Here is a 15,189-nt window from a genome sequence, read left to right as displayed (position 1 = left end):
CATACGGATTCACGTTTTGTTTTTATCCCAAACACTTGCTTGGGAGATACCAAATGCTGCTATACAACGCTTAATAGCGACATAGCATATTTAGGCAAGTGTGTGTAGTACCTTATAGTACGCTATAATTTTACGCTTACGCTATAATTTTTTAACGAAATCTATGTTCTTACGTAACATGTTATCGCGGTAACCACAACAATCGAACTCGGTTTGCGCAAGCACATCATAGTACAAGCAAATCTGCAACAACACCGCGTAATTCAGTACGCCGACATTAAATTATTGAGTTTTATAGTTTTGACATATAAGTTTGAGTTGTACTATGAATAGTATAATAATATAAGTTTTACTTAAGGTTAGTTCACTTTTACGAATGAATTTCAATCAATCAAAGAGGTGTTGTCAATGTCAAAATGTCAATTAAATTATACCAAAATTTTAATTTTTAATTTATTAAATTAGACAAGACAATTTATTAAATGTTGAAGTTTATTTGTAAAAGTTATTATTTTCAGTAAAAAATTACGAAAACTTATTTATTTTAAATTGTAATTAATAAAAACTTAAAATAACAATAATTCATTTTTCCAAAAATACATACATACGTCTTATTCTAACAGCGTAACCGGTTAACAATTATTATTAAATACGTTTTGTCGAAAACCAGAACAAAGGTTCACAACATTCTTTATCGAATATACCCAGAAGTGACGAACCCATATAGTAATAGTTGTAGATAAAATAAAAAAAGCGTGAATGTCTTGAGCTTGGGAACCAACATTCCGCATTTCCGAACTCTTATCAATGACTTAAACATCTTTTCAACGCTTACTTTAATCCGTTCGAAAACTAAAGGAAACTTTTTTTTACTTCCTCCGCATTGCATTTATCTGTTGCTGCAAAAAATCAAGTCTAAACACCTGCATTTTACGTGTAACTGTTAATAATGAGTAATTAGTAAATGAAAAGGTAGGAAGTGACGTAAGAGTGAGATATAAGGACAACGTTTATGACCTCTTTTTATTTTTTACAGAAAAACCGGCGCCTACGATGATAGCGGCAAACCACTGAGCAAGTGTCCCACTGAACAATAGCCATCATTCACACGCAATAAACTAAGCCAATAAGCGAGGATATTACTGCTTCGGCGATATCACGATATCTATTCATTCATAAATTGCTTATTTAATAACATTCTAGTTAATATTTCTTATCTTTCCTATTTCGTTTTAGATGTTACACAAATAATAACAAACGTGTAAAGGCATTGCGAAATTCCTGAATTGCCTAATTTACTGTGCCCTAAAATTTGTATTTTGATACACGCACATAAAGGAAGTACCTAGGCCTTGTTACGTATAAGCAGAATTATTGTTGAGTAATTTTTAATTACAGAAATTTAAATATAACTTACTTGTTGCTAAACTTTTTCTGTTATTAGTTATAAAAAAGTTTACTTGATTGGCATATTTTAATATTTCTTTTTTAAAAAGCTACGGAACCTAACATGTAAAATAACGCCAGTGATCTGTCAAGCCGCTTAAAGGCAGCCAAAACAAACTATAGCAAGTGTCGCGCCGGCACCTACGACTCTGTGCCAGAGCAAACATTATTTTCGACAAAAGACCGACCGAGGTGTCGGTGGAGACTAATGGAGGAGAGTGCTGAACCAATACGCCCGGCTCTCTAGTGTTTTAAACTGTTTACTCTACCATAAAGCTCTCAAAGCACATACATTCGTCCGGTGGCTCACTCACTATGTAATACTGGACTATTATTGATGAATGGATTCTGTTTGATTTATGTTCGCACACTATACGGTCGCTCTTTAGTCCTCAGTTTTTCATTTAATACTAATATTATAAAGACGAAAGATTTGTATTTATGTCATTTTGTATGTATTGAAGTGACTCAGAAACTTCAGGACCGATTTCAGAAATTCTTGCCCCACTTAAAGATATGTTACCGCTGAGTAAGATAGGCTACATTTTTACTATTCTTTTTTTTAAAAACACGCGGGCGAAGTCGCGAGCAACAGCTAGGTCTTAAAAAAGTAAAACATAGTCGATTTTGTTATCGTATCTAACTGTTTGGACTAATTCACGTTTTATGTATTTTTGCACATCAACCAGAAAAGAAAAAAAAAACGTAATATTAAACATTTTAGAGTAGCTGTCAGATTCCATCACCGTATCATGTTGTGCAAAAGATATAAGAAACATGCCAACAAAAGTTCTCACAACGCGCTTGATGTCCAAAAAAAAGTAAAAAATCCAGACCGGTGACAGGGGCCAGCGTCCGTAGCGCCAGGATACGAGTTCGCTAGTCCTTTGCCGAATACTCTAATCTCATAAACTTTTAAAATGATCACACCTAGTCTATGTCTGGTAGCATTGAAATTATTTTAATAAATACCTCATGTTACAACATTAAAATACTCATTTATAACGCTCATAAAATTTTGGAAATAAAGTGATTTATTATATTAAAATGTATGCAATGAAAACTCTTTTCTGTATAACTTGTAGTTTACAATATTTAACTCGACAGAGACAAAGAAAAAATATTTTTAGTTAATATATAACCATTTGGGTAATAAACCACAATGTTAAAAAAAAACTAAAGTCGTATTGTATGAATTGACTTATTTCAAATTTGTTATGTTTTAAAATTTCTATCGTCTCAAAGTTTCGTCCTTTAAAGCCATAATAAATGGACATTAACTTATAAAGATACAAAGTGTAAAGGAGTCAAACCAGTTCGGATCATGCGTTGCCCTCTAATTGACAAATTGGAATCTTATTAAAATAAAATTCAAGTTCGTAACTGAAGGTAGCGAGGCGCAGGCGCAGGCATACGGCGGCGGACGAATTTCATGTCGACAGGGTCGCCTTCCGAACGGGGGCCGAATACGTCCGAAGTTACCCGACTGGCGCTCGGCGGCAAGAAGAAAAAGTAAGCAGCATTCGAAGCGCGTGCCTCGATGTGTGTGGTCTACTTTGGAGGTCCTCTTCGACTTTTGATTTATTGAAATCTGATTTTCGCACCCTTTTTATTCAATTAAATTGCAGGTGAACCTGAATTAATTTTATGCACACCTTTAACACTATTTTATGGTAAAATGCGGAAGTTTTTAAGTGATAACTCGACTTTATAAAATATTTTTAAGGTTTCTTATTTCAGTTATTTAAGGTTTGCAGTGCAATTATTTTTTAAAAGAAATTTTAATTAAAGTTTTAACACGATCTTTTACATGTAACAGTTTTTTAACGATTTGATATTATTATTAGTATCTAACGTAACAGATACTTTCAACACATTATTTTGGTAACATTTTTACTGTTATTTATGTTATCTCGACATTTAATAAACAAAGAGGACTACTAATAACCAATATCTGCCGGTAATAAGGGATTTAAAATCACACGCATCATTTTACAAAGGTTGTTTAATTTCATTAGAAACAAAACATGTCTAAAAGTTATTCAAATGGAATTAAGTAACCATCGGCTAATCGGTACGTTCTAAATTATTTTCAAACTTGTCATCGGTAATTTTTATATCTAAAGCTGCTGTTTTATTGAAGTCGGTAAATGCGTCGGAATTAATTTCTGGATATCTTGGAATCAGTTCGTAATTGTTCAAATCGTACGTCTCATCAGTATTAGTTTTCCATTTATTCGCTATCATCTGTAAAGGTTTCAAACACTGAAGACTTTGTTTTACTCGAAGTAACTCTATATTGCATTGGTTCTCAACTTCAAGAAGTTTTAGATTAAAAGCTTTTGATAGCATTTGTTTTCGTATTGCGTTTTTCTTTTCTATCTGAGCCATATTTAATGTGTTTTGGTATCGCTGAAGTTGCTTTTCATATTCAATCAAGTTTTCGTCGCAATTTAATCTGCTGTCCATAGCAGCATATGAATTAAGTTCAAGAACTGCACCTTTCCTTGAGTTGATCTTCTCTCGATATCTATTTGTATTTAGTTTATCATCGTCTGACGTACTAGGGTTGATCCTAGTTATATCAGGTTGCGCGGTTTTACTTTCGTTTTCTAATTTAGACTTTTCTTCACTAAGTTCGTGTTTTAATGATTCGATTAAACTTCTACACTGTGCTATTCGTTCTTTCAAATTAGTTTCATTATCATCTATGTCCTTTGGACTTATTTCATTACGACTCATCTGTTTGTTATTCATCTCCTCTATTGCAGATATGTGAGTTTCTTCTCCCGAAGTTCTCGGTGATGCGTGTGTGCTAGATTCGTTTGTATCGCCACTTGCAAGATTGTTACTATCCATTTTAAAGTAAAGTATTTCAAAATTGTAAAATTCGTTTTAATGTTACAAACAAATATGAAGGCTCCCGTCAAATTATGAAAAAATCATATTGCTGCACAAAAAAGTTTACATTTTTACTTTAAGTTTACCTTGTGTAATTGGTAAATCTAAAGTACCTAAAATCTAAAGTAACCTTCTAATTCTGCTAATTTTTCGCGCTCTGCGCTTTCAACTGTAATAGCGATATTCTTAAAAAAAAAACAACTGATTTTAGACTGCAATTTGTTAATCCTTAACAAGCTTCATCAATAACCAAGACAATTAGCGCAGACTGATTTTTGGACGAGACATTTTTTCCTGTCCTGTCCTTAGCTTTTTATGTTAGGTCTACTGAAAACTAAAATTGCTTACAATAAAAAATAAACTTAGAAGTAAATGTTTAAAACATTTGATTTTAAAGAGATGGGACCTGCTTAGCGCGCGCTAACCATCTGAAAAATAAAAACGAATAAGAAGTTCTCCGCTTGTCTTATTATTGAAATGAAATTGTGGTAATTTTGGATCGGTGCGTATTTATAAAATCATTCCAATTATATAGAAATATCAGCAACAGCACATGTGTCATTAGCATCTTTAATTCATATCCCGCGAAAATTAGCAGAATTTATCAAGTGCCAAGGCAAAGGGCAGAAGCTTATAGTCCTTTTCTCTATAGTCAAAGAATAAAACCAGAAACAAGCATTACAAAAAACAATTTTGTTTCGACCATAAACAGAATAAAAAGGAATTGTATTGACTTGTTAAGTCTATGGTTTTGGCGGGAATAATCAAACGTCATTGTCAATTTAAAAGTCAAAAACATACGTTTGATTTTGACGTCGTAACGTATACGATATTTTATTTGTGATTTCTTTGGCGATAGTTCTTATTTAACTATCTGATAAACTTCTGTATTTAGTTTAGTGTAATTTGAGTACCAAATTTTATAATGGGCCTTTTACAATTATGTGAACAGTATTTTAATACGTCTAACCTATACGAAGTTTTTCAAATACCGGAGAAGGCTACAGAAAAAGAAGGTATATACTGTTTGTTTTGAATTTTTGATTAAGACCGTTTCAATTTATTTCCCCCAGAAGTAACGTTATTCATAAGACTCCAAAGCCTGCAACTCATTTCTAATAATTAGATTTGTAAGACCACAAGAAAAAAATTTCAAATTAGATAAACCAACTATAATTCACAAATTTATTTAGTTAAAAGTTAAGACTTAAACTAAGTCCTCCTATTAAACATAGTAAAGGTAATCTTTCACAATATCTGCTTACATTGAAGTTGACTTCATGAATTCTTGAGTGTTTGAATTTATTTTTATAAAATGTTTCAGTCAAAAAAGCATATCATAAGTTATCTCTGAAAATACATCCTGACAGAGTTAGTGAAGATGAGAAACTGGAAGCTACTGAGAAGTTTAAAGTGTTGGGTGCAGTACATGCTATACTCAGTGACAAAGAAAAGAGAACTATCTATGATGAAACAAAGTGTGTTGATGAAGATGATTTAAGTTTTGAACGAGATTGGTCAGTTTATTGGAGAGGATTGTTCAAAACAGTAACTGAAGAAGACATTGTAGCTTATGAAAAGAAATATATTGGTAATGTATTTTTGTTTATTTATTAAGGAAATCTGGTGACATTCACTGCTGGGCCCAATCCGGTAATAATAATGAAGTAACGACCCGAGCCGAGGCTCCTGAGCGAACCCTCGAGCCTAGTTACTCATAAAAGAGGTTTAGGTTAAGCGCCATCTGCGCTCGGCCATCTCAAGCCCGGTGAATCTGTAAATGCCTCTTCAACAGTAACAACTCAGTCACAAAAAAATCACTACTGGGCTTGTCTCATGGTGTTTAAATACAGCATAAACATTAACAAACTGTTAAGCGACTTGGATTTGTTTTTTTTTTAGTTTAGACATATTTAGAGAAAAAAGTTTTTAAACTAAGAGTGGCACACACCTTTGACTAAATTATCGCACAACTGATGTCGCATTTTGATTCCTATGAGCGTATATGGAGGTGTGCACACTACTTGATTTTGAATTGTGCAACCAAACAGTTGAATTGGCTGCAAAACAATCACACAACAGTTGTGCAATAGTTTACTCAAAGATATGTGCCACTTTTGATTTAATTTTTTTTATTAATACTATAAATTATGTTCTGATCCAATGTCCTTTATATCATTTTCATTTCAATGCTGAACAAATTGAGGATCTCTACCTTGTTCAGCCAAAAAAAGCATCATAGGCATAGGTTTCTAGCACATTCTGCAACTTAATAAATATTATTCAATAAGTAACCAATTTTCTTAACATACAGTGTGTATTTTAATTCTAATATCTTATATCTGTGCAGGTTCTGAAGAAGAAAAAGATGACTTAAAAAAATTATATGTAGATGGAAAAGGTGATATGGACTATATTCTTGATCAGTATCAGTTTGATCGATTAGAACATGAATCTAGGATCAGAGAAATTCTTACAGTAAGTAAATTAAAAGATTGCTGTTATAGACAACTAACTCTATGGTTTAAAATCATTATGGTTCATTATAGATATGGATATTTTTTATAAGATGGGGTAAAATTTAAGATAGAATTAATAAAGATCAGGAACTCTACTTTAAGCACACCATCTTTTAATTATAGTATATATAAAATAATTAAGTTTTAAACTCGAGTGTTTGAAATAGTATAAGATAATGCACTTAACCTGTCTTTTTAGGAAATGATTGAAAAGGAAGAAATTCCATCATACAAAAAATTCACACATGAGTCAACCAAAAAGCGTCAGAAGAGAACTGCGAAAATAAAGAAGGAAGAAAAAGAAGCAGAGGAATTGAAATCTGAATTAGGTTTAGGTTCAGGTATAAATTTAATATATTTCAATCATTTATGGCTCTTACTCCTACACTTAGCAATCACTTAGACTCTAAGCACAACTATTGAATCATAGATAATCAGATGTTTCATGTGAAAATAAATAACCTTTTTTCTTGTATATCAAGTGTAGACAAAAATAATTATAGCCATCCATTCTAGTGGCATTTTTTTATCATGTATAAACCAATGCTTGACACTATGACCAAAGTGAAGATGTTGTTGAAGGATGGAATTTTGTTTACCAGTTTTACTGAATAGTAGATAATATGTTGATGTTTTATCATTTTGCTTATTTAATAATCACTTTACACTTTATTTAGGTAAAAACAGTTTGGAAGAATTGATCAAACAACGACAACAATCAAGATCATTAGAAATGGATTCCTTGATTGACGACATCGCAGCTAAGTATGGTGGCAAAAAGACTAAAGCGACTAAACGTAAATCACCATCAGACGCAAAAGGTTCAAAAAGGAAAAGAAAGAATTAACAAAATATTTAACTTCCAATGTTTTAAAATAATTTAATTATTATTACATTCTGTAATTTATTTCAATTAAAACATAAGCCATGTTAAACAAAGTACAATATAGAAATCAGTCCCCTTCCTCCATTGCGACTTGTAAATTAGTTTCCATATAAAACGGACCATCCTCAACATATTTTTGTAATCTTGTCAGAATATTGGATTCAAATGCAGATGATCGTGCCAATCTTTTAATTATGTCGTATCTTGCTTCTTTTGTCTCCTTTGTATCACTTACAGACCTATCTAGAAGGTACTCTACAAAACCTAAAAATAATAAATAAACAATTTGTGTATACAAATGAATGTTAAATTTAGAATGTATCAGTGATAACAATGTGATAAATTTCGAACCTCTCATATGTAATGTAAAATAAGCAAACCACATACAGAATTTTAAAGTGCCCTGCAAAGTTCATAAAGCTGGTTAACTTTTTTTTTAATAAATTTTAAAATACGAAATGTTTATGCATTTTTCTTCAATATCATCATCTTAGCTATAAGTGAAATTTCAAATTTCATAACTACCTGCAACTCTTGCGACTTCCTGTTCACCCCACATATGTTGACAGACCGCATCAAGCAGAATAAATGCAGCTAATTTGATATCGGGAAAAGGATTTTTGACCATCTCAAACAGAAACTCCATCGATCCATTAGGTTTATTAAGACTTCTAAACCATTCCCTCGTCATTAATGTTACTCTATGGTCAATAGGATTAGATTTTGCTTTATCCCTTTCCACATTAATTAAACTGGCTAAACAATTTAATGCTCTAATTTTTATTTCAGTAACATTATTTTTTATCAAATCTCCAACTTTATCTACTGCTTGAATAAACTGACCCCCTGTAACAATATCTGTATAAGTTATTGCCCAATATTTGGTTATGGTTTAATTTCACTTGCAATCTTTGGTTAACGTCCATGTTGTCCACTGTTATTAGTATTAAAATCATGATTTATTGCAAAAATAACCTTTTTAACTAGTTTTACAAACTGTAGATTGAGTATTATAAACATGACTCCAGTTAAAGTTGTTTTTTATATTTTTTTTTGTGTTTGATTAATGTTACACTGTCTTACCAACTGCAGCCAGGCATAATTTTCCTTCAATGGTAGTGCCAATGAAACCTAATGTATCCAAAGCCACTGGCAATACCACTGACTGGTCACTGGAGTCAATTGCCTCAAATAAACTATTCAAAAATACTGGATACTTGGCAAATATTTCTCTTGGATAATGATGCGCAATACTTCCAAAGAACTTCAAATAGCCTGTAAAAGGTTATTAGTTAAACAATAGTTTAGTAAATCCATACTAATATTATAAAGAAGAAAAATTTGTTTTTTTTTTGTTTGTATTTGATTCACACAAAAACTACTGTAAAGAAATTTAAAAATTCTTTCACCATTAGAAAGGTAATTTTGTATTAATATTTCAATAAACAAGGGTGAAATTGTGTAATATATATTAATTTAAATAAAATTTGTCACAGATGTAGAATACGGTCTGGAAGAAATATTATGCTATTTATTAAGTTTCTTCTATTCCACAGGGCTTAAGTAGCAGGCAAAAGCTGTTTCTTGAATAAGTTAAGTTAAAAATTACCTGGTAACATAAGCCCACTAAGAGGATTCCTTTGAACATCTCCAATTAATGAGGCAGTTTTATCCAAACCACCTTCTTTAACTAAATAATGAATACCATAAGGTTTGACAGCAAACCTAGACAACAATTCAAGAATATTGAGCTGATATAAAATATCATCTGTGCTGAGTTCTGATATCATGTGATCAATATATCCATGTTCAACACATAAGGTAAATAACTCTGGTGATTTCATGGCTATATTGCAGACAACCTGAAAATAAAAAATGCTTCAATAAATTCTTACACATAAATTAGAGCTACATATGAAAGTGAATGAGAAAAAGTTCTAATGTCTGTATATGAAAAATATGTAAAAAGCTGTTGTCCACAACTTCGTCCGCATGGTATTAGAAAACATATGAACTATAAGAGTAACAAAAAGCTATGTATCCTTCGGGAACCGCACATTTCTCGGGGATGAACCTTATCCCATGTGTACTCCAGACTTTGTTTTATATCTGTACCAAATTTTAATAAGATATGTTGGACCGTGGCAGTGATTGAGTTAACATTAAAAAACTAAATTAATGAATTCCACGGAACAATGTAGCTATTCCCAGAATACATAGTAGCCTATGTGTTCTTCCAGACTATGCTCTAAACCTGTGCCATATTTCATGGAGATTCATTCAGCTGTTTAGGCTACAAATGCTAACATACATTCATCCATCGATCATAACTTTCGCATTAATAATATTTTTATGATGTGATATGAATCAAAAAACTTATAAAGAAAAAAAAAACACATGAAATATACCTCATAAGCATGACATTTAGAGCTACTGTTTTCATCCAAAGCAATTTTCATTTCTTCTAATATTTTAGGGTATACTTCAGGTGGCAAATCTGATGTAATAGTTACTGCTTTGGTGGCAACACCTACATCTTTATCACAAATCAGTTGTGCCACAGCTACAAACACATCTATGTGTTGAGCAACTGGAAATGATGATTGATCAGTTTTTACTGACTTGAACACCTGAAAGTATATTGAAATGTTATTTAATACATCTTCATTTCAATATAAAAAAAACCTTTTCATTACCTCATCAACAGCTAGTCTCCTGACGCAGTCTTTATCGTGGCGAAGTAAGTACATAATATGGCCAGTGAAATGTTTTATTACATCTCCTGCACCAAATTTGTCGAAACATATTTTTAGGACTTCGCAAGTTAAATCTACGTTAGCCCTGTAAATATTTGAAATGTTGGTTGTTAATCTGAATTATCAAAGTTTTACACAAATCCTAGATGACTTACTTATCTTGAACATCTAGGCACCGAATTATATTCGACACACCAAGGCAGGTCAGGGTGTTCTTAGCATTAGAAGGTGGTTTAAAACTAAACATGTTTTTAATATCATTTAAAATTGGTTTTATGTCATTTTCTGTTTGAAGTTTTGTGACGAAATTATGAAATAGCTCACGGTCTTCGTTCGGCATAATCAAGCACAATTTGCACAAAACTGAATTTAAAGTTTGTTGAAAAGAAAACAAAAACGGATTTAAATAAATGTCAAAACAAATCCTACAGATAAAATCGCAGTGACTTTTGATTTTTGTGACTTTGTCCGTATAGATTATTAACTATAAATTATACCATGAAGAGAATTTTAAGAAATATATTTTTGTATCTCTTTGACCATGAATAAGTAAAAAAAACTTGTTAGCCAATTCTATAAGATATAAAAGTACAGGTATCATGTAACGACTCCATATAACCCAGAGGAATAGACAGGAGGGACACTTTCTTGCACGTTTCCATTAGATTTTAATAGGTATATTTCTACTTTAAAAATCAATTAATTATAATCAATTTATTGAGTTTATGCCCTGATTTCATATTTTCTGATTGTTAGAAAAATCATCTAGGCTACTAAAATAGAAAAAGGTAACCCTTTACTCACCTATGTATGTACGTGGACTAATTATATAGCAATTTTTCTTCATAAAATGGCATATGAAAAAAGTAATAAAACAACGTTTCTTAACTATTATATATTACAGAAACATGGGATCAGACATTTTACAATACATCAGCTATATGACTTTTTAGCTCGCCAGTCCAAAAATTCATCAATGTCTACATCATTTTCTGAATCATTTTCATCTTCACTCATCAATTCCACATCTTGCTTCTTATTCTTCGTTTCTTCTTTTTTTAGCTCCAAATCAAGAACTCTGCAAAATTAAAAGTCCTAAAATTTTACCATTTAGATTTAATGCCCATGACAGGCTTGTGCGAACTTTTGGTTATAGTTTGAGCATGTTTCACAGAATCTGTAAGATTATAATTACAATATAATCATTATGATTGTTTCTACCTTGACCAATTTCGGATTTGTTCGTCAATTTCATCGATTTGTCTTTCCGCCGTTGCTTCTTCTTGTTCACCGGCTATAATTTCGGCGGAAGTTGTAGTTTCTTCTTTGATTTCCTTTTGAAATTTCTCCCACTCTTCCTCTACAGGATCTTTATACTCAATGTTTCTGACCTGGAAGATAACAAAGCTTTTTTACTATAACAATAATAACTTATGTAATATATAATATTAGACAGAAGTGGATAAATTATTGTTCTTTTGATAAATTAACAACTAACACCTTAACTATGTTACATATTTTTTTGGCAGTAAGTCTGTGTAAGTTACTAAATTCAAATAAAAAAAACTACTGTCAGTTTCAAATGACTTAAGAGTGTTGATGTTGACATATGTCATAAAATGGCAAAAATAAAATGATAAGATAACAATTGTTTGGTAAAACTAGTAATGTTATTACTAAATTAACACAATAACATAGCTGAGCAAAGCAAATTACGCATGTTGTTTTAACGAATTACTATATTTTTCTAATCAAATTAGAAGCAAATGTTTATGAATAATCTATTGACTAATAGAAAACGACTGTTTATTTTTGTTAAATATAACTGTAGTATGTTATCCACAATGGAAAAGTCAAGTATGATACAAAAGGTGAAATCGTGCATTCCTCCTTTAGATGGTAATAGTCATAAAGGTCAGTCTGGCAGAATAGGCATTATTGGCGGCTCCTTAGAGTATACTGGCGCACCATATTTTGCTGGTATTAGTGCTTTAAAGGTAACAACACCATTACATTAACTACATGAATTTTTAATTAAAGTGTGAATAATCCTATTTATATTTTTGTAACCATTATTTAATTGGATCAACTTGAATTATAGGTTGGTGCTGACTTAGTGCACATCTTCTGTGCATCCTCAGCAGCTACTGTCATAAAATCTTACAGTCCAGAGTTAATAGTTCACCCACTTTTGGACCATCCAAATGCAGTCAATGACATATCTCCTTGGCTAGACAGATTGCATGCTATTGTCATTGGACCAGGACTAGGCAGAGATAATAAAACATTAGAAGTTGTATCAGAGTTGATTAAAACAATAAACACAAAAAACATACCTCTTGTGATAGATGCGGATGGTTTATTTTTAATAACTCAAAATTTAGATTTGATCAGAAATTTCAAATCATCAGTGATATTAACTCCAAATAAGATTGAATTTGAAAGATTATGTGAGAAAGTAAATGGGTATTCTGAGCTAAATAAGCTAGGAGAAAATATTGTAGTATTTAAAAAAGGTCAAACGGATGAAATTTTTTGTGCTAGTAACATTGCTCAATGGAAATCAAATGAGGGTGGATCTGGTCGTAGATGTGGTGGCCAAGGAGATATACTTTCGGGGTCTATTGCAACATTTTTACACTGGATGATCAGTAATGGAGACAAATTAAATATGTCACCAGCTGACAAATGTATGACTTCCTCAATATCATGCTATGCTGCTTCCATATTAGTGAGAAAATGCAATGAAAAGGCATTTAGTATCTATGGACGCAGTATGGTAGCCGGTGATATGATTGGATTTATACATGAAGCATTTCAAGAACTTTATGGAGAATAAAAATATTCCAAATATATTTTTTTCATAACTTCATACTTTGTTATTAAATCTGTTAGTAAATAAAATGGTGATTATTTAAATGCTGTTCAAGAAATGTATAGCAATTTTTATTGTTTTAAAATCAAAAGGGAGTGGATATTTTTTTTTACATAAATATATAACCAATGCTAGGTCTCAAATTGTAATTTGACTGACTCACTTGGTTGTTTATTATTTAGTTTTGTAAGCTAAAGTTTGATATAGAATTGTAATAAACTTTATGAATAATTCAATCAACAAATTAGTTTTATTTTTACAAATCTTTTTGCTGTTATCACAATTTTAATGTAAAACTTAATAATATCCAAAACTAAATTTAAAACATTAACATTCTCTATATTTGTCGTTTTTGTATTTCCTGACTAATGTGAAGACTATCCCTTATTAATTTAAACATTTACTGATTGGAATTTTTCTATTGGATTTACAATGAATGCTACGTAATTGTAGTGTTGATAAGGTTTAAACATTATTTTATTAATATTTTTTACATATAAGAATTTATAACAATGAATGAAGTATGCAAATTATTTCTTACCTTTGCATCTAAAATAGGGTCATCAAAAAATCCTTCAGGGATTGGTTGATCACTGCCTTCCTGGGATTTTGAATCTTCTTTTGCTGTATCTGAGTTTGACATTACTTCTTTACTTGTACCTTAAATGAAAAACATTTTATTACTGTTTATCAAAACTAGGTATCAAGAGAAATGGATCTGTAACTTTGTTATAAATATATAAGAAAGTTTAACAGTTATATGACATGTAACTTAAATATTCAAAGTGAAGACAAATGATTTACTTTCTTTAATATTAGGGTCTAAAATAGTCCTTTTAATTTCTTCATTATGAAAAGTTACTATTGTAGGGGCATTGTTTTTTGGTTTAGCAGTTTGTATAACTGGATTTCCAGTGGTATTTTTTAGAATTCCCTTTAATTTCTTCTCCTGTGGTGGATCTCCTAATGATGTATTTGGCCTCTTTTTAATTTTTTTGTCTGTGAAATTATTTGTTAGTTCTTTTAACTTCTTTGCTTGTTCAACATTTTCTCTGTGCTGTTTACTGTTTACATGAACTTGCCACACATTTTCAGACCGCACTATAGAAGAACACAATACACACATAAGCTGTCCAGCATTATTGTATTTAGCAAGGGGGTTGTTTATTTTTATTGGCTTTTTATCTTTGTTTTTACGGTCTGCCATTAATTTGCGCATTTCTTCTAAAGCCTTTTTCTTTTCAACTTCTAATCGTAACGACATGGTAAATTGTTGTTATTGTAAATGTTATAATAGATAAAATAATAATTTCTTGGTAAAACGTGAATTTGATTTATTATTCAACGAACGACATTGACAATTGATGACAATAACAAATTGACAATTGACAAGTCTTTCTGCGTTGACAGTTGAGAGCTTGAGGGAAGTTGGAAGTGAGTTTTTAAAGAAAGAAGGAGAAGAAATGTCTATGGGTGCATATTACAAGATTTTAACAATTTAAAGATAAATCTTTAGAGGTAAACCGATTTATTTTATCTTTAATTTAAATTAAGTAAAGGCTCGGCCTTTAAATATTCGTTAAATTGATGATGAAAAAAAAAAACATTTATGTTAAATGTAAAATTCTGCAAGAAAAAGACGAAACTATTATGTTAACAGGAAAAATACGCGTTTTATAAAGTAAATATATTTATTTATCAACACTTAATTTAATGAAGCAATAAATTAATAATAGAAAAGATACGTTATGATCGTTGTGTATGTAGGGCACTTATTTAACGGCCATGCTTTTTTGTAAATTCAAA

At 31.1% G+C, this 15,189-nt stretch overlaps 5 protein-coding genes across 5 annotated transcripts; 2 read left to right on the top strand and 3 right to left on the bottom strand.

Annotated features, from left to right (window-relative positions):
• Positions 1-3,436: 3,436 nt before the first annotated feature.
• On the bottom strand, positions 3,437-4,366 carry LOC106103694. The gene has a single exon (XM_013283521.1). It carries the CDS (start codon positions 4,303-4,305, stop codon positions 3,514-3,516), a length of 792 nt encoding a protein of 263 aa, XP_013138975.1. The 5' UTR covers positions 4,306-4,366; the 3' UTR covers positions 3,437-3,513.
• A 768-nt stretch (positions 4,367-5,134) lies between these two features.
• On the top strand, positions 5,135-7,783 carry LOC106103693 (dnaJ homolog subfamily C member 9). The gene is made up of 5 exons (XM_013283520.1): positions 5,135-5,363; positions 5,672-5,938; positions 6,698-6,825; positions 7,066-7,207; positions 7,544-7,783. The coding sequence occupies exons 1-5, from the start codon at positions 5,273-5,275 to the stop codon at positions 7,711-7,713; spliced, it is 798 nt and encodes a 265-aa protein (XP_013138974.1). The 5' UTR covers positions 5,135-5,272; the 3' UTR covers positions 7,714-7,783.
• Positions 7,727-10,928, bottom strand: LOC106103690 (26S proteasome non-ATPase regulatory subunit 5). Its single transcript, XM_013283517.1, has 7 exons — positions 10,664-10,928; positions 10,449-10,593; positions 10,161-10,382; positions 9,362-9,614; positions 8,836-9,027; positions 8,278-8,598; positions 7,727-8,016 (listed from the first exon to the last, which is right to left on the bottom strand). Exons 1-7 carry the CDS (start codon positions 10,846-10,848, stop codon positions 7,820-7,822), a joined length of 1,515 nt encoding a protein of 504 aa, XP_013138971.1. The 5' UTR covers positions 10,849-10,928; the 3' UTR covers positions 7,727-7,819.
• A 462-nt stretch (positions 10,929-11,390) lies between these two features.
• LOC106103692 (zinc finger protein 830) lies at positions 11,391-14,749 on the bottom strand. The gene is made up of 4 exons (XM_013283519.1): positions 14,188-14,749; positions 13,925-14,043; positions 11,730-11,899; positions 11,391-11,586 (listed from the first exon to the last, which is right to left on the bottom strand). The coding sequence occupies exons 1-4, from the start codon at positions 14,645-14,647 to the stop codon at positions 11,442-11,444; spliced, it is 894 nt and encodes a 297-aa protein (XP_013138973.1). The 5' UTR covers positions 14,648-14,749; the 3' UTR covers positions 11,391-11,441.
• Positions 12,113-13,503, top strand: LOC106103691 (ATP-dependent (S)-NAD(P)H-hydrate dehydratase-like). The gene is made up of 2 exons (XM_013283518.1): positions 12,113-12,505; positions 12,610-13,503. Exons 1-2 carry the CDS (start codon positions 12,275-12,277, stop codon positions 13,345-13,347), a joined length of 969 nt encoding a protein of 322 aa, XP_013138972.1. The 5' UTR covers positions 12,113-12,274; the 3' UTR covers positions 13,348-13,503.
• Positions 14,750-15,189: the final 440 nt, after the last annotated feature.

This window comes from Papilio polytes, unplaced genomic scaffold (genome assembly GCF_000836215.1).
Source record: "Papilio polytes unplaced genomic scaffold, Ppol_1.0 DF823731.1, whole genome shotgun sequence".
Classification (NCBI taxonomy): domain Eukaryota; kingdom Metazoa; phylum Arthropoda; class Insecta; order Lepidoptera; family Papilionidae; genus Papilio; species Papilio polytes.
This window is presented reverse-complemented; position numbering and strand designations above follow the sequence as displayed.

Bases quoted from the DNA above. Each gene is read 5' to 3' on its own strand.
- LOC106103694 (XM_013283521.1), bottom strand. From the start codon at position 4,305: ATGGATAGTAACAATCTTGCAAGTGGCGATACAAACGAATCTAGCACA.
- LOC106103693 (XM_013283520.1), top strand. From the start codon at position 5,273: ATGGGCCTTTTACAATTATGTGAACAGTATTTTAATACGTCTAACCTA. The intron at 5,364-5,671 runs GTATATACTGTT...AAAATGTTTCAG, and splicing joins GAAGGCTACAGAAAAAGAAG to TCAAAAAAGCATATCATAAG. The intron at 5,939-6,697 runs GTAATGTATTTT...ATATCTGTGCAG, and splicing joins TTATGAAAAGAAATATATTG to GTTCTGAAGAAGAAAAAGAT.
- LOC106103690 (XM_013283517.1), bottom strand. From the start codon at position 10,848: ATGCCGAACGAAGACCGTGAGCTATTTCATAATTTCGTCACAAAACTT. The intron at 10,383-10,448 runs GTAATGAAAAGG...ATATACTTTCAG, and splicing joins GGAGACTAGCTGTTGATGAG to GTGTTCAAGTCAGTAAAAAC. The intron at 8,599-8,835 runs GTAAGACAGTGT...ATATTGTTACAG, and splicing joins ATTATGCCTGGCTGCAGTTG to GGGGTCAGTTTATTCAAGCA.
- LOC106103691 (XM_013283518.1), top strand. From the start codon at position 12,275: ATGTTTATGAATAATCTATTGACTAATAGAAAACGACTGTTTATTTTT. The intron at 12,506-12,609 runs GTAACAACACCA...CTTGAATTATAG, and splicing joins CTGGTATTAGTGCTTTAAAG to GTTGGTGCTGACTTAGTGCA.
- LOC106103692 (XM_013283519.1), bottom strand. From the start codon at position 14,647: ATGTCGTTACGATTAGAAGTTGAAAAGAAAAAGGCTTTAGAAGAAATG. The intron at 14,044-14,187 runs GTAAATCATTTG...TTTTCATTTAAG, and splicing joins AGACCCTAATATTAAAGAAA to GTACAAGTAAAGAAGTAATG. The intron at 11,900-13,924 runs GTAAGAAATAAT...GTTATCTTCCAG, and splicing joins ACCCTATTTTAGATGCAAAG to GTCAGAAACATTGAGTATAA.